We start from the raw sequence: 23,401 nt of genomic DNA on the forward strand, positions 1-23,401 counted from the left end.
ACATATTTGTCTACACTTACATATCTGTCTTTTTGGTGGTATAAAATCCAATAGGACTCGACAATCTTGCCTTTAAATTTGCAGTTTTCCTCTTACCACTTAAAAAAATATTAAAGTTAAATGGAGAGCTCTGAGCTGTTTCAAGGGTCGTTGTTTTTCTGGAAAATGCCACAGTTACTCACTTGAGCCATATAAATACAGTTAGCATGTCACTTATCTGGCAGAGTGCTGAGAAGTAGAAAATCAACCCTCCCCAAAGGTGCAGGAGGAGATGACATCTGTATGACAGAAGCCATACCTGGAGAAGTTTGCACTGAAGCCCCCCCTCAGGATATCAGCCCCTACATTACACAGACCTTTCCTTAGCTTGGCAAGGAAAACTACAGGTAATTATACTCTGTATAGGGAAAAGGGCCACCAAAGGTTGAAACAAGTTGCAGAGAAAGTTTCAAAAAGAAACAATATGCAAGGCACACTTGGTACAATAGGAAATAACATTACCCTTATCCAACTTGAGGGAATCACTGTGTTTCAAATCATGAAAGTCTCACAGTGATAACCTACCAGCTGAGTGGGAAGCTGAACAGTCTTCTCTAAGATTTTAAATGAAAGCAATTACATTAACACTGATCTGTACGGTCAAAATTTCATTTATCTTGGCATTTAATGACCTTGAGTCATCATGAAAATCGTTACGTTTTGTATACTTTGTTTTAAAATATAGGGAAATGTATGATGGATTTTCATGAATTTTGCCTAAAGGCTTGAAACAAAAAGTTTTGATGTTTTAAGGTGATAAAGCCCCACCAATTCATAAAACTCACCTATCCAGAATGAGGCATTTCGAAGGATTAGCTTGGGTTTTAGTGCAGTTTTGGAGGGGAAGTTGTTACTGGAGGCCCTCTCTTTTTCTTTTTTCTTTTGAATTGAAGTGTAGTTGATTTACAATGTTGTGTTAGTTTCAGATGTACAGCAAAGTGATTCAGTTATACATATATCAATATATGTATATTCAAATTCTTTTCCATTATAGGTTATCACAAGATATTGAATATAGTTCCCTATGCTATACAGTAAATCTTTGCTGTGTATTTTACATAGAGTGGTGTGTATTTGTTAATCCCAAACTCCTAATTTATCCCTCCCCTCCTCTTTCCCCTTTGGTAACCATAAGTTTGTTTTCTATATCTGTGAGTCTGGTTTATAAATAAGTTCATTTGTATTATTTTTTTTAGATTCCACATGTAAGTAATATCATATAATAGTTGTCTTTTTCTGTCTGGCTTACTTTGCTCAGTATGATCATCTCTAGGTCCCTCCATGTTGTTGCAAATGGCAATGTTTCATTCTTTTTTTATGGAGACCCTCTCTTTCTAATGATTAGAATCTTTGATTGTATATAGAGTTATCATGGAAAAGGGTGGACAAGTTAGGGTTATGGGGTTGTTTGCACCTTAGGATCAAGGGGAATGCAACAGGGGTAGATGGGAGAAGGGGATGGGTGGATAAATGGAGACCCTATAACACCAATCCGTACCAGCAATTTTTTTTTGCACCATCATATTTATGCACAGCACGGTTTGCCTTCCTCAGCATCTCTTCTCACCTTTGACCTAAGTGTCAAGTTAGGATAGCTTTCACAGCATGTAAAGGAAACCCTACTCCAAGGACTTAGCCAGTAAGGGGTTGACTAGCCGTGGCTGGGCACAGTGGCTTTACAACTCAGTAGGTGATTTGGGCTACTGTAGTCTTTCTGCTCTGCATTGCATGGGACATCCAGCCACATGGTCAAAAGATGGCTGCTTCACCTTCAAGCACTGGGTTTGAGTTCTAGTCAGGCGAAAGGGAGAGGGAAAAGGGCAGAAGCCACAGCTTGTGTCTGTGTCTTTTTGTCAGGAAATGGATAGCTTCCCGCCACCTTGTAGACTTCTGTTGACTGGAACTGGATCTAATGGCCATCCAAGCTCTGTGCAAGTGAGTTTATTTTTGTAGGTGTGTTTGATGTCCCACATCAAGTCAGGGTTCTGTTGATAGGGGAAAGGGGAGAATGGATATTGACTGGATAATGAATAGTTTAATAGTTTATTAGTTTAATAGTTTGCTACATCTGCAAAAATAATTCTCTGAAGGCAAGAAATGCGTAGTGTGCCAAGATGTTCAGTGTCCCATTTTTTATACATATATTCACTTATTTATCACAAATATTGGGCACCTACTGTTTGCCAGGCACTGTTCTAAATGCTGACCCCAAAATTTACAGGCCAAAAGTTTCTCAATTTCAGGGAGCCTACAGTCCGGTGAAAGGGAAAGACATTAACAAGATAAATAAGTACACACATATGCACTAAAGAGAAAAAGTAAAAAAGGGAATGGGACCATGAAGTATGGGGTATGAAATGTTAGGTAGTGTGAACTGGGAAGGCTTTGCTGCAAAGGTGATATAAATTAAGGCCTAAAGGAAATGAGAGAGCAACCTACAAAGATATGTGAGTTGAAGCCATTCTAGGCATAGGAAACAGCAAGTGCAAAGGCCCTGAGGTAGACACATGCTTGATGTGTCTGAGAAATAGTGAGGAGGCCAGTGTCATCGGAATGGCAGTAAAAAATGTAATTTTTATTATAAGTTGGACCAGTAATGGAGAGCCAGATCATGTAGGAAGCTGCAGGGCTTATTCTGAGTGACATGAGAATCCTTTCGGGGTTTTGAGTGAAGCAGTGACTTGTTCATGTGTTTTGACCTCTGTTTTAACCAGCTCACTCTGGTTGATGCATTGAGGAGGGGGGCAATGGCAGACGCAGGTAGACTAATGAGAAAGCTATTCTGATAACCCAGAGAAGACATAATGTAGCCTGGACCACAGTGATGGTAGCAGAGATAGTAAGACATAGTTGAATTCTAGATACATTTCAAAAGCAGAGCCAGTAGATTTGCTAATGGACCAGATAGGAGATGTGAGAGAAAGTGAGGAGTCAGGAGTGACTCCAAAGTTAGGGTCTGAGCCACTGGAAGGATGGGGGTACCGTAACATGAGATGAAGAGATATGGGAAGAGCAGGTTTGAGAGGCAAAGGACTTGAAGTCTGGTTTTGGACATGTTAGGCTTGTGGTGCCCATGGCATCCAAGTGGAGATGTTGAGTAGCCAGTTGAGAGCTCTAGGGAACGGCATTGGCTTCTCTGCCTGAGCACGGCCTCCTAACCAGACCCTTGGTCCAGTTGCCCCGTGAAGCACCACAGCCACTTCTGGCATCAGCGCCAGGTGGACTTAGAACAGCCTAGGGCAGGTCTGACCTGGTCCAACCCAGCTTTGCCTTTGGGATTTGCTGGGATCCCAGTTCCAGGCAGGCTGGCCATGGGCCAGTGTCTGTGGAGGTGGAGGCTTTTCTGAGCCTGCCCTGGGAAAGCTGGCGTTTCTACTTTTCTCCCCCCCAGGGGAGTAGCATGGTCCAGGCTGGGTGTCCAGTGGCTGGCAAAGGAAAGATGGCTGCCTCGCGTGCAGCTGGGAAAGCTATTTCTGTAGTGACATCCTGCCCGACCTTCAGGCTGCTAAGGCCTCCTCAGAGAGCTGTGGTCAGCCCGCCACTGCTTTCTCTCCCTTTCCCTAAAGAGCTTTTCTGCTGGGGCTTAAGACTGTCCCCTGAGTGAGTTGTCTTCATCATGACTTCAGCCGGTATTTTGTGGATTTTCTGGGAGGCCGAAGTGGACCCTCCCCATCCGTGTTCACCAGGAAACACAAGGGCAATGATGGCCGCTTTCAGTGTTGCTGGGGGAGGCCTGGGAGAGAGGCCAGTGGCCCTTTGAAAAAAAGGCAACAGACAGTCCATGGCTCAGAGTCCAGCTTGGCTTAGTACTGAGTGTTCCTCACATTCTACGACAAAAACTGCACCAGAGAAGTTTGATGTACAAAAAGTTGAGTTTTGCTTTACCATGTCATCTGGGGACAGTGCAGCACGATGAATCATTTTACTCAGTGGGTTTACCTTGGAAGTCACTGCCACACTAGTCCCTAGTGAGGAATAATCCAGGGCAGACACAACCTGTGTTTCCTCATCCGATGCAGGAAAAGGTTACTCTACGTGTTGTCTGAGGTTCTTCTCTTCTTCATCAGCGGGTGAGATGCCATGAAGTCAGCTGACTTCCTTCATTTCATGACTCTCCAAACCCTGTGGGGAGAGAAGTTAAAGAGAAGGTACCCTGGTATATTTTTCCAACTTTTTTTTATTGCTGTAAAATATACCTAACATAAAATTTACCACCTGAGCCATTTTTAAGCGCACAGTTCAGTGGTATTAATACACTTATATGGTGCAATCATTACCACCATGCATCTCCAGAATTCTTTTCACCTTGTGAAACTAAACCCATTAAACAGCTCCCCCTGTCCCCCTTCTACCAGGTCCTGAAAACCACCATTCAACTTTCCATCTCTATGATTTTGACTACTTGTAAGTACCTCATATAAGTAGAATCATACAATATTTGTCTTTTTGTGGCTGGCTTATTTCACTTTCACATAATGTCCTCAAAGTTCATCCATGTTGTAGCATATGTCAGAATTTCCTTCCTTTTTAAGGCTGAATAATATTCTTTTATGTGGATATACCATATTTTGCTTATCAGTTCATCAGTCAATGCACCCTTGGGTGGCTTTCATGTTTTAGCTACTGTGAATAATGCCACTATGAACATGGTGTACAAATAGCTCTTTGAGATCTTGTTGTCAGTTATTTTGGGTATATAACCAGAAGCGGAATTGCTGGATCATATTATAGTTCTATGTTTAATTTTTTGAGAAACTGCTGTACTGGTTTCCACAATGGCTATATTGTTTTTACATTCCCACCAACAGTGTACAAGGGTACCAGTTTCTCTACATCTTCACCAACACTTATTATTTTCTGGGTTTTGGTTTTGGTTTTGGACAGTAGCCATCCTAATGAGTGTGAGGTGGTATCTCATTGTAGTTTTGATTTACTTTTCCTAATCATCATTGATGTTGGGCATCTTTTCATGTGCTTATTGGCCATTTGTATATCTGTTTTGGATGTGAGTTGTTTTTCGTTGTTGTTGTTGTTGAATTTTAGGAGTTCTCACTATATTCTGAACACTAATTTCTAGTCATATATATGATTGGCAAATATTTCCTCTCAATCTGTGGGTTGCTTTTCTACTCTGTTCATGGTATCTTTTGATGCACAAATTTAAAAAATTTTCATGAAGTCCAGTTTGTCAGTTTTTTCTTTTGTGCCTGTGCCATATCCAAGAAATCATTGCCAAATCCAATGTTCTGACTTGTTATATTTTTTGTATTGCTTTAAAGCAATATACACACTTATTTATTTCTTTCTCTCTTCAATCAAGTTATTAGACCAATAGATCAATAACACATTTTAGACTTCGTAAATCTTTATTCACTCATTCCACAAACAGGGAGAGTACTCCGACTAGAGAATAGGCAGAAGCCAGAGCAAATTGGAAATGGAAGCACGTAAGCACAGCTGGCTGGAGCGGAACGTACATGAAGGGGCTGGTGGGTGAGAAGTCTGGAATTTAGATGAGGCCACACCATGTCGAACCTTATCTGCTGTGGTGAGTAGATGGATTGAAGGTAGTCTCACAGTCATAGGACCAAGTTGGAGAGCTACTACCTAATGCTCTGTTGAACTGGGCACTTAACCTTTCTGAGCCTCAGTGTCCCCATTTTACTTATTTAACAAACACTTATGTGGTACCAAACTCTATTCTAAGCACTGTATAAATATTAACTCATTGATTTTGTCCACCAACCCTATGAGGTACTTACTCCTGAGCAAGGAGTATTATCTCCATTTGACAGAGTGGGGAGCTGATGCCCAGAGAGGTTAGGTAACATGTCAAGGTCACAGAGGCCAGTAAGTAGTGGAGCTGGGATTTGAACCCAGGCTCTCTAGTTCCAGAGTTCATGCTCTTAACCATATATTGTATTGCTTCTCTGAAAGAGGGAGAAGAGTAATTCCTTCCTCTAAAAGTTATTCAGAAGATGAAGTGAAACAATGTATGTAAAAGTACATTGTATGTTGCACACTGTTTTGCCAATACTGATTATCATTAGTTAATAATAATTAAACAACATTTTGGAAATGGGTAAGATTCTCAAGGACATAGGGAGAAAGGAATGGATCAAGGACTGAGCCTTGGGAAATGCTTTTGCTGAGAGCAAGAGCTTGGTTTTGGAAAGACATTTGACAGAGTCATGGCTGACGCCCTTATGGACAGGGTCATGGTCAGTGAAGAGCCCCGGCCTCCAGACTTTCAGTCCCTGATGAAGGAAGTTTTGGAGCTTGGTAATGTTGATAATGTACATACAGAAGGGACCAAAGCCACGTCCCTCCCACTGGCGAACCAAGAATTCAGACAAGGACCATAAGGCCACTAGGGTTCTGATTGTAGCTTCTTTTCCATCTTCTGGTGCATGTTCCCAAACAGACCAGGGCTTGGACCAGCTTTACAGGTGAAGTGAAAGGTTTCAAACCAGGAAGTTACTAGGTTTATGGTGCCCTTGTGCGGACAAGAACAAAGCACTGTACATTGTAACAGACCCTGGACTAGCTGGGTGGGCACATCCCTCTGGGGTTGCAGAGGCTGAGTCACTGCACCCACCATCTTTGGAACAACTTTCATGTGTGTGCCAGAGAAGGATGGAGGGAATGCAGGGAAGGAGACCGGGGATGCTGCGATCTCTTTCCGGCTCTCAACGAGTTGTGTGGTCTGGTTTGTGGGTGGGATGGGGGATTCACTGTCTCTCGCAGTTACCTTAGTGCAGATCAAATGGTTATTTGAACCTTCCTCCCAACTCCACCCCCTCAACTGATCCAGCTGGTGATTGATGTGTATAAAATGCTTTGAGGTGCTGAGATGAAGAGCCCCTGAGAATATGGCCAACATAGCATCACAGTGACCTCACCTGAACTTATTTGAAGTGGTGTTTTAGGAACATTTCCTCACCTGGAGAGTTGTTTATTTGAGCATCTTAACGTACCTACCTGTTGGCATGTGATTTCTTTAGAAGAGGGCATCTGGTGGTCCCAGCTTTTAGGGTACTCAGCTCTTCATAAAAATAGGAGGCCGCAGAGGAGGAAGTGAGCCACTACCCTGATTGGGTATGTTTAAGGATATCAGAAGAGAACCTTACACTAAAAGAAACGATTTGCTCTGGAGAAGACTTTTTTTTTTTTGCGGTACGCGGGCGTCTCACTGTTGTGGCCTCTCCTGTTGCGGAGCACAGGCTCTGGACGCGCAGGCTCAGCGGCCATGGCTCACGGGCCCAGCCGCTCCGCGGCATGTGGGATCCTCCCGGACGGGGGCACAAACCCGTGTCCCCTGCATCGGCAGGCAGACTCTCAACCACTGCGCCACCAGGGAAGCCCTGGAGAAGACTTTTGAAGAGGTCAGGTATGTCGTGTCCAGCGCCCTTGTTAGGTGCCAAGAGTCCTACATCCTCTGACCAGCATGGTCTCCCAACACAAACCCAAGCCTGGGCCTGCTGTCTGTGGACTCTCAGGCTGCCCCTTTGATGGCCCCATTTGTAATGGGCATTGTGTGGGTGAGTGAGGCCTCCTTTTCCTTGCAGTGGCTTATTGACTGGGTCACGGACCTCCTGATCCCCAAGAGACTACCTATACTCTGGGGGGTGAAAAGCTTCTCTATGCTTCCATATGAAGGAACTCCACCATACTAGGGTCCATGGTTCCATGGCGTGGTCCGTGGCGAGAAGAAAAGGATAAGAAAGTCTCGAGCAGGAGGCTGAGGAAGGCAGAGCTGTGCCTGAGGAGTCGGCCTAATCCTGAGAAAGGGAAGATTCCTGGTACCAGTGTCCAAAGAGGTGGGGTCTTGACATGTTGTATGCAGATCATGGTGTATCAGAGTATCAGTCAGGATTCTTTAAGTTGCAAGTGACAGAAACCCTGCCACATGAGCATAAGTGAAGGAGAACATTCACCGGCTCATATAACTGAGGAGAACAAGAAAATTCAGAATCACACATTATTTCATCAGCATTTGTGAGCGGATTCATTGCATGTTCTCCCTGCCCCCTTCTTTTTCTCTCTTGCTCTCTTTGTCTCGTTCCCTCTTTCTCCCTCTCTCTCTCATTCTCTCACCTTTATTTGCCTGTAAGCACTTTCCCTGTAGTGTCCAAGATGGCCAGCTGCTGCAGCCCCAGGCTCATGGTATCAGCCTACCAACCCCATGGTAGGCTAGTCTGTCCTCTGGCTGTTCCAGCCAAAGTCCTGGGTCATGTGACCATGGCCTAAGACTACGGGAAGGGTCCTTTCCCAAAGTAAAATCAGGGTGAACGCTTCAAATAGAAGCCATAGTATGAAGTGAAGGCTCACTGTGTGCCAGACGCTGTTTTAGGCACTTGATACAAATAAACACACTGTTCTTTTGTTACAGGAGCTGGGCTTCAAACCCAGGCCGACTTTAGAGTCTATACACTTAACCACCATGCCACACAACCTCTGACAAGTATAGGGTAACAGCAATATGAGCAGGAAAAAAGTCCACTATATGTCAATGAAAATCAGAGTTCTAGGTAAAAATATGAGGTGTGACTAGAACATATCCAAATTTATACAATTAAATAAGGGAAAGCGAGGACATCCATCTTTATATTGTAGTAATTCTGTTTTTGCAAAGCAAGGCATTTCTAGAATTATTTCTTGGGAATTAGCATGCAGGCCAGCTTATAAAACACAATAGATACCTGTCTCAATATTCTACAGTGTTACCTTGTTTGTTAACCCAAAATGATATTGATCACTCCCTCGAGTGACAAGATTTGGCTTTGAATGACTTGAAGCTGTTGACAGTAGGTCAGATCCAGCAGACATGTCACCGTCTGTGGGAATATTCAGGAGAACTGAAGGCAATTCCCAAAGAGGACTGACTGACACTTGGAGCCATGACAGTAAAGACAAGGACACACACGTCCTTGGTGACCTTCCCTGGTGACCTGACTGAGAGGGCTGGCTCTTTTTCCCAGGAATAATTTCCGATACATTTATTCAAACCTCAGTCATGTTCCAGTGGTGTTAAGTGATTTATTTGGTCGTGGCAGGACGTGGAGAGTGTGGGAGTCTGAAACACCTTCGTGTCTGGCAGCAGCACTGGCCAGGAGAGTGGTACTGTGAGTCACACTTGAATTTGCTTCCATTCAATGGGCCCTGGGTAAGCTGGCCGCCTGCCAGGAAGCCTTCCCTGGCTGGGACATTCCACGTCCTCTCTCTTGGTAAAGTACACCCCTGGGGAATTTGCTGGGGCTTGTGCCTTTCCCTCTCCAGGCCTCCTGGCAGAGGCTGGGGCTTTGGATTTCCCTGGGTGGTCAGCTTTTTGACCACATTCCCCGCGCCTCCTGGAGAGGGTTGTAGCCAAGGACCTCGAGGATAGCACTCGGCCCTGGGCTCTCTGATTCTGGCGTTCACTGGTGTCTCTGCTAATAGGGCCACTAGAGAGCCACCAGGTCAAGTAATACTTCATCCACACCCCGCCCCCTGTCTTTTGGATTGAAAGTTTTGCATCCTATTTTTATTCTTTTAGCGGCTACCTTTATTATGTTAGCACTCATATTCAACTTAACAATGACCAAGTTTTGAAGGCTAGTCATTCATCAACAAATAATTATTGAGTTACCTACTATGTGCCAGGCACTTGTCCAGGTGCTGGGAAAACAGCCATAACCAAGTCTGCCCTGAGTACAAACTAACTTGGAATATTTTTACTCCAGTCATACCTCTAAGAGCTTCCATTTTGCTTAGTGTTTTAGTTTCATCTTGTTTTCAAAGCTCCCAAGTTAGCTATTTTTATAAAATTTGTTTTCGATGTTTAACTTTTAAAATTTAACTTTTTGCAGTTCTGATTCCATATATTTACCATTTTCTTTTCCTGATTTCTGGATTCAGTTTCCTTCATGAATTCTGCCTTTAAGGGGATCATTCATTAAGGAGTGATGAGTAAACATTCAGTCTCTGCTTGCCTCAAAAGTATATTGTGCCCTCTCTTGAATGGTATTATAGAACTTTAAGGCAAGAGTTCTTTTCCTTAGCACTTCCAAGAGATTATTCCACTGTTTTCTTCAAAAGAAGAGTCTGCTGTTTATCTAATTGTTACTTCTTTATAGGAAAATTTGTTTTTACCATTTTCTCTTTATCTTAGTGTTTGTCATTTTTCGTTGTGATGCACCTTGGTATAGACTTTTTCTGACTTATCCTTAGAACTTGATATGCTCTTTTGTTCTAAGGACTCATGTGTTTCTTTAATTCTAGAAAATGTTCAATTATACCTCTAAATAATGCATCAACCTTAATGTAGGCAGTATAGTAGGTCCACCCTAATGTAAGTTGGATGCTTTTGACTCAAGTAACAGACACCTAACTGAAAATAGCTTTAAAAATAATTTTTACAAATGTATTACTTTGCATAACCAGAAGCCAGGATGAAGGTGACTTCCAGATTTGTTGATTCAGCAGCTCAAGGATCCAGGCTTTCTTCTTTGCCACGCTCAGCATGTTGGCCTAGCACCTCTAATGATCCCAAGGTGGCTGCCACAGCTCTGTGCTCTCTTGGCCATTAGGAAAAGATTTTCCTTCTAGTGCCTTTGTAAGATCAAAGCAGCTTTTCCCAGAAATCCACTGACTTCTCCTCCTGACTAATATGCCAGAATTCCAAGGAGAAAGGCAACACAATGATTTGTTTAGCCCACTCAAGACTCTGAGAACCAGGGATTCGAGCAGCCTTCTCTGAGTCACTGGAGGAGGATTGGACACCAAAACAAAGTCAGAGGTCTGCCAGTAAGGGAAAAAAACCCGACACTGGTTGCTGGATAGGCACCCAGCAGTATCTGCTACCCTTTCTCTCTAATCTCTCCTGATGCCACTTCTTTTGAACATATGTTGAATCTTCTTAACCTGCTCTTCATGTATCTTGACTTTTATTTCATATTTTCATTTTCTTAATCTTTTTTTGTTGCATTCTGGGTAACTTCCTCAGAGCTGTTTTCCAGTTCACCATCTTTGTCTTTAGCCAAATCTGCTGTTCTGCATACCCATTGAGTTTTACATTTTGTTAGCTAAAATTTTAATTCTAGGACTTCTATTTGGTTCTTTTTCACAATTGCTTATTATTTTGTTCATGATGTCTTATTCTTTCATTATGGTTTCTACCTCTTTTCCTTTTAAAGCTTTTAATTGTATTTATATTATGGTCTCTTTTATATTTTTCTATTAATTCAAGTTCTGGGCATGTCAATTCTCCTGGTTTTTGTTTTGTGGATTCTCCCTCATGGCAAATGCTGTGCACTCACTTTCATTAAATGTTTGTTTTGTGAGTGTGGAAATTCACTACAGAGCCATTTTGTGTTTACTTTGGCCAGCATTAATTTTTGCATGCATTTATTAGCTTGGATTTCTGCACCACACAGAATTTATAAACTTGGTACCCTCATCAGCATGGCACATGTCTCAATGTTTGATTTCTCATGGAAAAAAAACTTTAGTGCTCCACCCAGAGCTTCAGGTAAATGACTGTTTTTGCCACTTCCCTTTGCCAGTAAGAGGAGTTTTTCTGATTCTTTTTCATGGAGGAGGCAGCCCTTCTAGAACCCACTCTTTAGGCAGGATATTGGTTCCAGTTCTCTGCCTTGTGGAACCCAAAGTCATCCTCCCACATAAAAAACCTCAGCCCTAGGGGTCTTGAACTAGGTCTAATACCCTTTTGGCCACAGTTGTGAGATTACAACTCTGGCTTTGAGTTTTCTCTCCGTTTCTGTTACCTATGGATTTCCCTTTCTTTGTCCAAGGTTGGCTTTTTTTTTTTTTTTTTTTTAAATTTTGGGTCATATCTAACCCAGCCTTTTTATGAATTTGGAGTAGGAAAGGCGTTCCCATCAGCTGAGTTCACCACGTTCCCAGAAAAGATTCCCATAATAAGTGAGAAACACTGCTTTGCTTGGGTAAAGTAATTATACCTTATAAAGTACTTCCTGTTCACTGTCTCATTTGCCTTTTTGCTTTATTTAAACTTTTTTCTTTTATTTGTGTTTATTTTATTGATGTATAATTGCTGTACAATATTATATACATTAGAGGTGTCCAAAATAGTGATTCATGGTTTTAAAGGTTGTACTCCATTTATAGTTGTTATAAAATATTGGCTACATTCCCCGTGTTGTCCAGTATATCCTTGTAGCTAATTTTATACCTAATAGTTTGTACCTCTTAATTCCATAGCCTTATATTGCCCTGCTCCTCCCCATCCCCATGGTAACCACTAGTTCTCTATATCTGAGTTGAGCTTCTTTTTCATTATATTCATTAATTTGTTTTAATTTTTAGATTCCACATATAAGTGATAACATATAGTATCTGTCTTTCTCTGACTTATTTCACTTAGTGTAATAAAAGTAAGGTTATTTTTACATTCTTTTTTTGTTTTGTTTTTTTTTAGATGTTGGGGGTAGGAATTTTTTATTAATTAATTAATTTATTTTTGCTGCGTTGGGTCTTCGTTTCTGTGTGAGGGCTTTCTCTAGTTGTGGCAAGCGGGGGCCACTCTTCATCGCGGTGCGCGGGCCTCTCACTGTCGCAGCCTCTCTTGTTGCGGAGCACAGGCTCCAGACGCGCAGGCTCAGTAGTTGTGGCTCAAGGGCCTAGTCACTCCGTGGCATGTGGGATCTTCCCAGACCAGGGCTCGAACCCGTGTCCCCTGCATTAGCAGGCAGACTCTCAACCACTGCGCCACCAGGGAAGCCCCATTCTTTTTTTTTTTATTGTGGTAAAAGTCACATAATATAAAACATACTGTTTTAACCATATTTAACTGTACTGTGTTTTTATGAAAGGCATGGTTTGTCCTCACTCCCAGGGAGCAAACAGTCCACTGGGGATAAAGAGGAGCGTGCTGGTGATTACAAGACATATTAGGGCAACACTGTGCTTTGCTCGGAAAAAGTAATTATACCTTATAAAGTACTTTCTGTTCATTCTCTCATTTGCCTTCTATATTATATTTTTAATTTCTTAATTTTCTGACTGCATTCTGGGAAATTTCCTTGAACCTGTTTCTTTCTTTTTTTTTTTTTTTTTTTGCGGTACGCGGGCCTCTCACTGTTGTGGCCTCTCCCGTTGCGGAGCACAGGCTCCGGACGCGCAGGCTCAGTGGCCGTGGCTCACGGGCCCAGCCGCTCCACGGCATGTGGGATCTTACCGGACCGGGGCACGAACCCGTGTCCCCTGCATCGGCAGGAGGACTCTCAACCACTGCGCCACCAGGGAAGCCCCGAACCTGTTTTTATATTTATATTTGAAGAGTGAGTTCATACTGATGCCTGCAATAACCAAGCTAACACCACAGGGTTCTTCTTCACCTTTCTCTATTCTATAATTCGTATCTCCTTTCTCCCATGATTAGACATGTGTTTCCCAACATAAGCATGTATACTCAGTTGCTGTACACTCAAAAGAATTGTAAACTTAAAACACCATTAACAACATCTAACCTACTAAGTAAACTTAGTTGTTCTCTTGTCTTTACAATATGTACCATTAAGAGTTTACAGTCAAAATATCATATTTAAAAGCTACTTGACTTAATTCTTTTCTCTGTATGATTATGTTATCAATCTAATATATACTTAGCCTTATTTTTTTTCAGTTTGCAATCAATTTTATCTCTACTTTTTGCATCCATTTTTATTTAACTTTTTTAGTATGTAGAATATTTACTTGGTTCAAAAGGCAAAACTGTAAAAACATACTGAGAGAAGTCCACTTCCATCTGTATCTTTGTTTCTGGTTATCTTTCCTATTTTTCTTTTTGTATAAGTAAGCATATATTTATGTATATTTTATGGGCAAATGTATTTTTATTTCCCCCTTTTTCTCACATATTTTCTTTTTATAACACCTACTGCCTCAATGAATAAAATAACCGTGGGCATCTGTTACTTAATATTACGAACTTATGTCTTCAGGATAAATACCTAGAAATGGAATTGCTGGATCAAAGGCTCTGTGCCTGTGTAGCTTGGTTAGGTATTGCCAAATCCCCCTCCCTAGGGCTGTTACATTTTGCGTTCCCATGTGGAGCGTTGGAGAATGCCTGCTTCCTCACAGCCGCACCGGCAGTGACTGTTGCCAAGCTTTTGAATCTTTAGTGGCCTGAAAGGAAAGAAATGGTACCTCAGTGTAGTTTTAAAGTGCATTCCTCTTATTTTGAAGAAATGGGGCGTCTTTTCATGTGTTTAAGTACAATTGGTATATCTTTTTCTGTGAACTCTGTCTTTTTTTTCTAGTTTTATTGAGATATAATTGAGACATAACATTGTATAATTTCAGATGTACAGCATGATGATTTGATATACGTGTATATTGCAAAAAGATTACCACTATAAATTTAGTTAACATCCGTCATCTCATATAGTTACAATTTTTTAAAATGTCTTTTACTCACTTTTCTATCTTTTTCTCTTTATTTTTAAGTTAGAATGATTAGTCCTTCTGTGATATAAGTTTTAAATATTTTCTCCCATTTTGTCATTTGTCTAATGACTCAGAATTTGTTTTCTTTACCACACTTTATCACTTAGGCAGTTAAGTATAACATGCTTATGTAGGACTTTATTTTGAGTCACCAGTTAATAATTTACTTATAAGAGTGAACAACATTCAGAACTCAAAACATAAAAGCAAAACCCAGAAATAAGCTTACAAAGACACAGACATAGAAGGCATAATTCTAAAGTATATTTACTGCACAAAGCTAGAGTACCTAACGTATCGCATAACTGAATCAAAATTCAGAATATTTTAGCAGACTGGAAATACGGGCCAAAAGGCACAAAGTAAAATTTAGTAGACATAATGTTTTGTATTTAGGCTTAAACACACTAATGCCATAAATTTAAGCCTGGGGACACCTGCCTTCACAGAAACTCAAATGTGTGTAAACTTTGGGTTTTAACTGACCACACATTTATGTAAGTCCAGCAGGGTAATATGGTTACCAAAAGAAAATGCACTCCTAGAGTGAATAGTATCAGAAGAGTATCCTGATCATGGAGAAAATTGCCCCTTTATGTACTTACTAGACCATGTCCAGAACGGTACGTTCAGTTTTGGGGTCCACAAATCAAGAGGGTCATTGACATCCGTGAGCAAGTCCAAAGCAGGGAGTCTGAGTCAGTAAAGAGTCTAGAAGTCATGTCAGGAACCTGGGAGTTTTAATCTGGAGAAAAGAAAGCAAGTAATCTGTGAAGTATTTGAAGGCTGTCAAGGGGAGGAGGGATTAGAATTATTTGATGTTACTCAAGCTCGCAGCACCTGTGGTTGTGACCTACGAGTGCGCCTGTTGGTAAAGGGAGACTTTCTAACTGGCCTTTAGGGCTGCTGGGAAGAGGCAGAGGTGCCTTCCTCACCTACCAGCTCCCTGTGGCCAAAGGTGCCAGGTCTGGACAGAGGTGCAGGTCAGGCGGGCGCTGTAAGGAAGGCTCTGCTGCTGTGTGTAGGCAGTCTAGGCACCAGGGTTCTTGCTTTCTGGCTTGGGGAAAGCAATCTTTCCTTCCTTTCCAGTGTATTCTCTTTGCTGGGAACAAGAGCAGGTGGGGAAAGTGATCTGTGGGATTTTTTTGGCTGATTCAAGTCGATGAAAATTTTGGAGAAACATTCGTCTGTAGGATTGAATGTTAAAATGTGTCAACCTTGAGTTTTCAGCAAGATCCGGAGCCAGCGTCCCAAGAGCAGGGACTGCCCCTTGTTGAGAACGGTGTTTGTGGGCAAAGACCTCAAACTGTGCCTCCTCTTACCCATTTATCATTAGTGTCAGCTCCTTGCCCTCCCTCACCGTGGCTGATGAGAGCAGTAGTGATGCCTCAGTATGAACTGTACTTGTTTAAACCCTGCTTAGGGATCTCAGAATGATTCCTATGATAACCTTATTGTCCAACTTTAATGGGCACATGAATCAACTGGGGACGGCATTAACGTGCAGGTTCTGATTCAGCAGCTTAGAGGTGGGCATGAGATTCTGCATCTCTAGTAAGTGCCGGGTGATACTGATGCTGCTGGTTCAGGGTCCACCCTGCATTGCAGGAGTCAAAAGCAGTCCGCCTAGACCAGGTGGACTGAATCAGAATCACCTGCCCTGTGGTTGTCTAAAATGCAGACTCCTAGGCTGTACCTCTGTTCTCTGGGACCAGACATCTCTAGGGATGGAGCCCAAGAATCAGCTCTTTGAGCAGGTACTGCAGGTGATTCTTAGGCACATTAAAGGTTTTTGAACCACTGGTCCTGGGGAGAATGGATAGGGTGGTTTAGACTCAGGGGGTGGGAGTGGACTTCCCTGGTGACTCAGTGGTTAAGAATCCACCTGCCAATGCAGGGGACACGGGTTCGAGCCCTGGTCTGGGAAGATCCTACATGCCGCGGAGCAACTAAGCCAGTGCGCCACAACTACTGAACCTGTGCTCTGGAGCCCGTGAGCCACAACTACTGAAGCCCGTGGGCCAAAACTACTGAAGCCCGTGTGCCTAGAGCCCGTGCTCCACAACAAGAGAGGCCCCTGCTCGCTGCAACTAGAGAAAGCCCACACGCAGCAACGAAGACCCAATGCAGCCAAAAGTTAAATAAATAAATAAATAGATAGATAGATAGATAGATTGGGGGAACACATCGTTCACAGGGACACAGTGAGTCGCATAGAAAGTTGGTTGTAGAAAGCTGGCCACTTCTGTAGAGCTTGCGTGGGGACGACTGGCCGGGTGACCTGGGGCCTCTGCAGCTCTTCTGTAAAGTGCATGTACTATGGATTGATGCCTGCTCTCCTGTCTCTGGGTCTTGTCTTCCCAGTCGTCCAGCATGCTCTGCCCACCCCCCGCCGAGGCGTGCTGACCATGAGCCTCAACTCCTCCCTCGGCCACAGGAAGGAGCTGAGTAACCTCACCGAGGAGGACGGCGGCCAAGGGGGCGTCGTCGTCACCGAGTTCGTCGCCATTGTCATCATCACCATTTTCGTCTGCCTGGGCAACCTGGTGATCGTGGTCACCTTGTACAGGAAGTCCTACCTCCTCACCCTCAGCAACAAGTTCGTCTTCAGCCTGACCCTGTCCAACTTCCTGCTGTCCGTGCTAGTGCTGCCTTTCGTGGCGACCAGCTCCATTCGGAGGGAATGGATCTTTGGTGTGGTCTGGTGCAACTTCTCGGCCCTCCTCTACCTGCTCATCAGCTCGGCCAGCATGCTCACCCTCGGGGTCATCGCCGTCGACCGGTAAGCTTGCGTCACGCTCAGAGAATGGAAGGGTTTAGGAGTGTGGGCAAAGGAGGGACCTGAGAGATCATGTGGGCTGTGCCTTCCACGCTGCCTCGGTTCCCCGGGAGGGTGTCGGGTCTGTGCTGGGGAGGGTGAGAAAGCAGAGTTCTGCCTCTTCTCCTATCCCCTCAACCAGAGCGCCTCTGATTTTATCTGGTCTAGCTTGCATGTAGTTGGGGACTTCCCTGGTGGTCCAGTGGTTAAGACTCTGTGCTTCCACTGCAGGGGGCATGGGTTTGATCCCTGGTCAGGGAACTAAGATGCCACATTCTGTGCAGCATGGCCAAAAAAAAATGAGAAAAACAAATTAGAAAAAAAAGTTCTATTAACTTCTGCTTCTCAGTGGATAGGTGAGAAACAGAAGCTGAGGAAGGTGATGTGTCAGAGGAGGTATCAGATCCAGGTCTTTCCCAAAGTGCTGCCTGCTCTCTGTTGCTTTGGGTTGGGCCAGAGCTGGACCGGGGCAGCCCAAAGAGGAAATACTCTCTACCCCCCACAGTGCAAGGGCCTGAACGTCAGCTCAGTCCTGGATGGAAGGAGAGCAGGGGAAGGGAAGACAATGCAGGGAGTAAAGATGGTGGCACCTGGGAGAGACAGTGTGTGCTTTAAAACATCTGGGCTGTCCCTTCTTGTGGCATAGCTGGCTCTAACAGCAAGGAATAGCACTGCTGACACCCCTCAGCTCTATCTAGAAGGTTCTTCCAGATTCCTGCGTTAGACTGTCAGATTTAGTTGTGAAAGTCCTGCAGGCTTTGACAGCGAGTTTCCGACCCCTGGAGTCTTCTTTATTAGGATTTTGCCAATGGTCACTTCATTCATCCCAGGCAAGGGTTCAACTGTACAAGGGCAGAGGGGGGAGATTCAGATTCTCTGTGATTTATAGAATTGGGGAAGGAGTCAGGGAAAACACAGAGGGGTTCCCCAGGGCTGTCGTCACCGGGTGACACAAGTCCCCTGGCTCCCTTGGGATCGTCCATTTTTGAGCCGACGAGTGGTGGCTGGATGGTCCACCCAAGGTGCAGGCCTCCACTAGGGCCAAGGCCAGAATCCTTTCGGCCCTCTGCATCTGAGGGGGGTTAGAGTGAAGGAAGCCATTGGTCAGGTGGCTTCTCCAAATATCTTCTTTCCCCCCAACAAAAGAAAATAATACCAAAAATAGAAAGAGTACAATAAGAAATATCCATAATCCCACCAATCAGAAGCAATCACTGTTTACATTTTTTTAGTATGCTTGCCTCCAGGGATTTTTGGCTGCATGCAGTAAATTTAGAAAATAGGCTCAAGGCACATGTGGTTTTGTGACCTGCTTTTACACTTAACAAGTGATTGTGAGCATTTTTCCCACCTGCAGATATCCCTGGAGAACATGATTTTTAATGGTTACATGGTATTCCATCCTCTGGATGGACTGTAGTTTATTTTTACAGTCCCCTGTTAGCTTACTATTTTATATAGCACTTTGATGAAGATGTATGTTTGTGGAATTGTGTTTGCAGTCACAGTAAACACACTTTCAAGATTCTTTTTTTTTTTTTTTTTTTTTTGCGGTATGTGGGCCTCTCACTGTTGTGGCCTCTCCCGTTGAGGAGCACAGGCTCAGCGGCCATGGCTCACGGGCCCAGCCGCTCCACGGCATGTGGGATCCTCCCGGACCGGGGCACAAACCTGTGTCCCCTGCATCAGCAGGCGGACTCTCAACCACTGCGCCACCAGGGAAGCCCCTCAAGATTCTTGATGTGTAAAAGGCAGGCTCTCCTTCAGAAGCTTGTACAGGTTATTACTTCAGCAGCCATTCATCAGCATCCTATCAAGACTGATAATAAGCGCTGCAGACATAACTGGAAGTGTGTTGGCAGTAGGATGGGACGGGGAACCATTACTTTTGGGATATCCCGTCCTGGGTCCTGTGGAAGGTGCAGTGGGGGCCAACAGCTCAGTAGCAGAGCGGGGAAGTCGGTTTTTAGGTGCCTCTCACAGAACTGTGTATACATGGATGCTCAGTAAGTAGAAGCAGCTCTCGGAGGCTGTATACTGCTTACTTGGATCTGAGGTCTAGGTAAGCGAGAGTGAGAGTTCTCACCAGCAAGCGTAACCGATTCTCAAATCATGCCATCAAAATGCATCAAACGAGAGAGCATTTGCCTCTTCCGATGCCTCGCTCTTTCACGCTGGGAATATTTGCAGGGTGTCTGCTCTGTGAAAGGCCCTGCGCTCAGTCCTCGGATGGTAGGATACAGCATGAGCAGGACGCAACCCTTGCCCACCAGGAGTTCACAGTTTCATGGCAGAGGCTGACCCGTGGGTGCTGATGTGAACACAAAGCAGAATTAAACGCTATAACAGCTCCCGCGGCTGCTTCTGGTGGCAGGGCCTGCAGCGCTCCGGGGAAAAGGTGGCATTTGAGCTAAGTCCTAACAGTGAATAGGATTGCAGGGGCCCTTCCGAATGAAGAAGCCGCCTCCATTTATTCATTTGATAAACAGTTATGGAGCACCTAACGTACGCCTGGCAAGGGGATTGGTGCTGGGAATGCGCAGCTGAAGGAGATGAACAGACACGCTGAGGAATTCACAGTGCTGGGGGCATAGACACGTGGCCAGGTAATTTTAGGACCATGTGATGTGTACGTAGAGCCAGTGCGTTCAAGGTGCTGTGAGAACGCAGAGGAGGGAGCGAGGCCGGACGTGGTGAAAAAGCGTGGTGCGTGGGACACAGCTGGAGGCCAGGGGAAACAGCTGGTCGTGGAAGAGGTGACGCCCGTGAACAAATTGGCGTCACAGGTCATCTCACTAGAGGTTTAATCCAGGCACCCCAGACCCCGCAGCCTGCGCCAGGGTCACCCAGTGACAGAGCCGTGAGTCGGGAAAGGGCTTCTGCCTCTCCCTGCGATGACAAGTCACCAAGGCCTGGTTGTCTCTGGAAAATAGATCCTTTCCTCCTGCAAGTGTAGCAAGATGGATTTGGCCATCACAGTGCTTTGCCCAGATCTTTGACTATAATATATAGACTGCTGTAAAATTTGGTGTCTTCAAATATTTTCATGGCAGGTGCGATTAATTTTTTTTATTATTGGTCATTCGTGTGGCTAAAAATACAAATGGACTGGACCAGCGAATTGGTCATGTTCATATAAATGATCACCATCTGACCAGGATTTCAAACAGCCCTTCCCCTGTCCCCATTAATTTTAGGGAATTAAATTTACTTGATGTTAGTGATTTTGAAGGTTACATATTTGCCTTCTATGTTGGAAACCTAAAGATGCAGCTGTGTGTGTGTGTCTGTGTGTGTGTGTGTAGAGAGAGAGAGAGAGGGAGAAAGAGAGGGAGAAACAGAGGTGGAGGGGGTGGGGAGGAAGGAAGGGAGAGTGAGAGGGAGGGAAACAGGCGAGAGGAGGCAGTAGTAAAAGATAAGTGAGGAGAGAAGAATAAGAGAATGGGGGTGGAAGAAAGAGATGGGAACCTGTTAAGGAAGTGGAAGAAAACAAGGGGGGGGCATGATCTCTACTGGAATGTGTTACGTGCTAGTCACCTGCCGGGCACTGCACTATGCCGTTAACAAATGTTTATCCCAGCTAATCCTCACAACGACCCTATCAGTCCTCATTTTTTTTTTTTACACCTTTATTGGAGTATAATTGCTTTACAATGGTGTGTTAGTTTCTGCTTTATAACAAAGTGAATCAGTTATACATATACATATGTTCCCATATCCCTTCCCTCCTGCGTCTCCCTCCCTCCCACCCTCCCTATCCCACCCCTCTAGGCAGTCACAAAGCACCCAGCTGATCTCCCTGTGCTATGCGGCTGCTTCCCACTGCTATCTGTTTTACATTTGGTAGTGTATACATGTCCATGCCACTCTCTCACTTTGTCACAGCTTACCCTTCCCCCTCCCCATGTCCTCAAGTCCATTCTCTAGTAGGTCTGTGTGTTTATTCCTGTTTTACGCCTAGGTTCTTCATGACATTTTTTTTTTCTTAAATTCCATATATGTGTGTTAGCATATGGTATTTGTCTTTCTCTTTCTGACTTACTTCACTCTGTATGACAGACTCTAGGTCCATCCACCTCATTACAAATAGCTCAATTTGCAGATGAGCCTAGCAAGGTTTTGCAAACTCACCCAAGTCCACATGGCTGGTAAGTAACTCGCCCAGTTTCTGAGATACTAAAGGCTGTGCTCTTAACCATTACACAATATACGAAGTCAATTGTCAGTCAAATCCGACAACCAGTTCCTTTAGCTTAGGGTTTCTCTACCTTAGCACAATTGACCTATTGAACCGGATAATTCTTTGTTGTGACGAGCTGCCCTGTGTAGGATGTTGAGTGGCATCCCTGGCCTCTACTCACTAAATGACAGCAGCACCTCCCAGTTGTGACAACCCAAAATGTCTCTAGACGTTGCCACACGGCCCCAGTTAAGAACGCTCCCCAAAGAAATCTGTCAAACTGGTTGGCAGATGAGCCAAAAGAGTCCGTCCTGTAGCCCCGTGAAGAGAGAGCAAAGGCAGAGCATAAAAAGAATAGCTGGCTGGAGTGAAATTCACCATTGAGATGTCAGTGTCCTAAAGCAGCCATGTGGAAACAGGTCCAGGTGGGGAACATCATTCGATCCGGGAAGATTTTCACTCTAAGTCCAACATGGTCACCTCTGGCTTAGCCTTGAAGTTGCCGGTGCTTCAGGTCCTGTTAAGACATTTCTAATGTTTTCATTCCACACCAGCGTGGATTGAAACTCCAGCTCTAAAAATAGTATTTTAAATGAAAGTAGCTAGCACTATGGGATGGTTAGTTATAGTGCAGCCAGCACATTTTTCAACGTTAAGTTAACGTGTTCACTCCAAGGTAGCTGTAGTTGGCTTAGATTTTGTTCACGTTTTTAGTGAAGTCATCTTATTAAAAACAGGGGTCGTTATCTAAGTGGGTGATCTCGTGGCAGGAGAGCTAAGCATTGGAGCCCCTACGGGCATTACCACTTTGAAGTTACAGGTGACATCACAGTAGGCTCTTTGGGACCAAGGGTGGTGCTTGGGCTGGTGTCTAAAAAGGAGTTGTTGGAGAAAAGATCGAGAGCTTCAGAAGACAGCTAAGGGTGCGGAAAACAAAGGAAAAGCCCTCCGTTTTGGCCTGTATTAACCTGCAGGGAATAGGGAGTTGCTTTTGTTCTATATTTTCCTTTGAACCTGCAACTAGGCCTAAATGAGGCTTAAGTTTAAAAAATGAAGTTTCAAGTCTATGAAACCCATTGAAAAAATTCTTTTTGTGGACAGATGTTGGTATGTTTATATCTTGATAAGGGTGTAGATTTGAGCATTGCAATGTATATACATTTAGCCAAAAGAACCCTAAAACCAAAGCAACCCCTGGAGGGTGCGGATATATACAGGCAGCCCACTCTGGCCTCTGGGGGGCTCTTCTGATGGTAGGAGACTGAGTTCTCAGGAGCCAGCACCAACCCCGTGCCTGGGCGTCCCGATGGGCCTCCGGACTCAGTTGGGAGAAATCACTGTCACATCCCACAGGAACTGCTGGTGCCCAGAACCTCAGACAGTGAGTGATATAAATACCACTTGTTACAATAAAGAAGTTTTGCCATTGAATAATAATACTAATTGGTGTTGAGATTAGCCAGAAGGCTATGTTGCAGAGGGCAGCTGATTCGTCATAATGACTTTTTTTTTTTTTTTGCGGTACGCGGGCCTCTCACTGTTGTGGCCTCTCCCCTTGCGGAGCACAGGCTCCGGACGCGCAGGCTCAGCGGCCATGGCTCACGGGCCCAGCCGCTCCGCGGCATGTGGGATCTTCCCGGACCGGGGCACGAACCCGTGTCCCCTGCATCGGCAGGCGGACTCTCAACCACTGCGCCACCAGGGAAGCCCTGTCGTAATGATTTTGATGACTGGTTGAACGTGGCTGGTCAGAGGAGACGGGGACAGCTCATGTCCCCCAGGCCTGGCCTCCCACACCTACCTGTACACTCGCCCCTGAAGTGCTGCCTGAGGTCAGAGGGCCTGCACGAGTTTTAAATGGGCAGAGGAAAGTAGAAATATCCGCCTTGTTT

The 23,401-nt window shown here is 44.4% G+C and overlaps 1 protein-coding gene across 1 annotated transcript in view; it reads left to right on the plus strand.

Moving 5' to 3' along the window:
- GPR161 (G protein-coupled receptor 161) overlaps nt 1–23,401 on the plus strand; it is a gene marked incomplete at both ends in the record, with an annotated part of 48,074 nt that overhangs the window by 10,076 nt on the left and 14,597 nt on the right. The window contains one exon of the mRNA XM_079697091.1: nt 16,876–17,293. Coding sequence (XP_079553217.1) covers nt 16,876–17,293 — 418 coding nt within the window. The remainder of the gene's footprint in view (nt 1–16,875; nt 17,294–23,401) is intronic.

This window comes from Hyperoodon ampullatus, assembly GCF_949752795.1.
Source record: "Hyperoodon ampullatus genome assembly, chromosome: 2".
Classification (NCBI taxonomy): Eukaryota; Metazoa; Chordata; class Mammalia; order Artiodactyla; family Ziphiidae; genus Hyperoodon; species Hyperoodon ampullatus.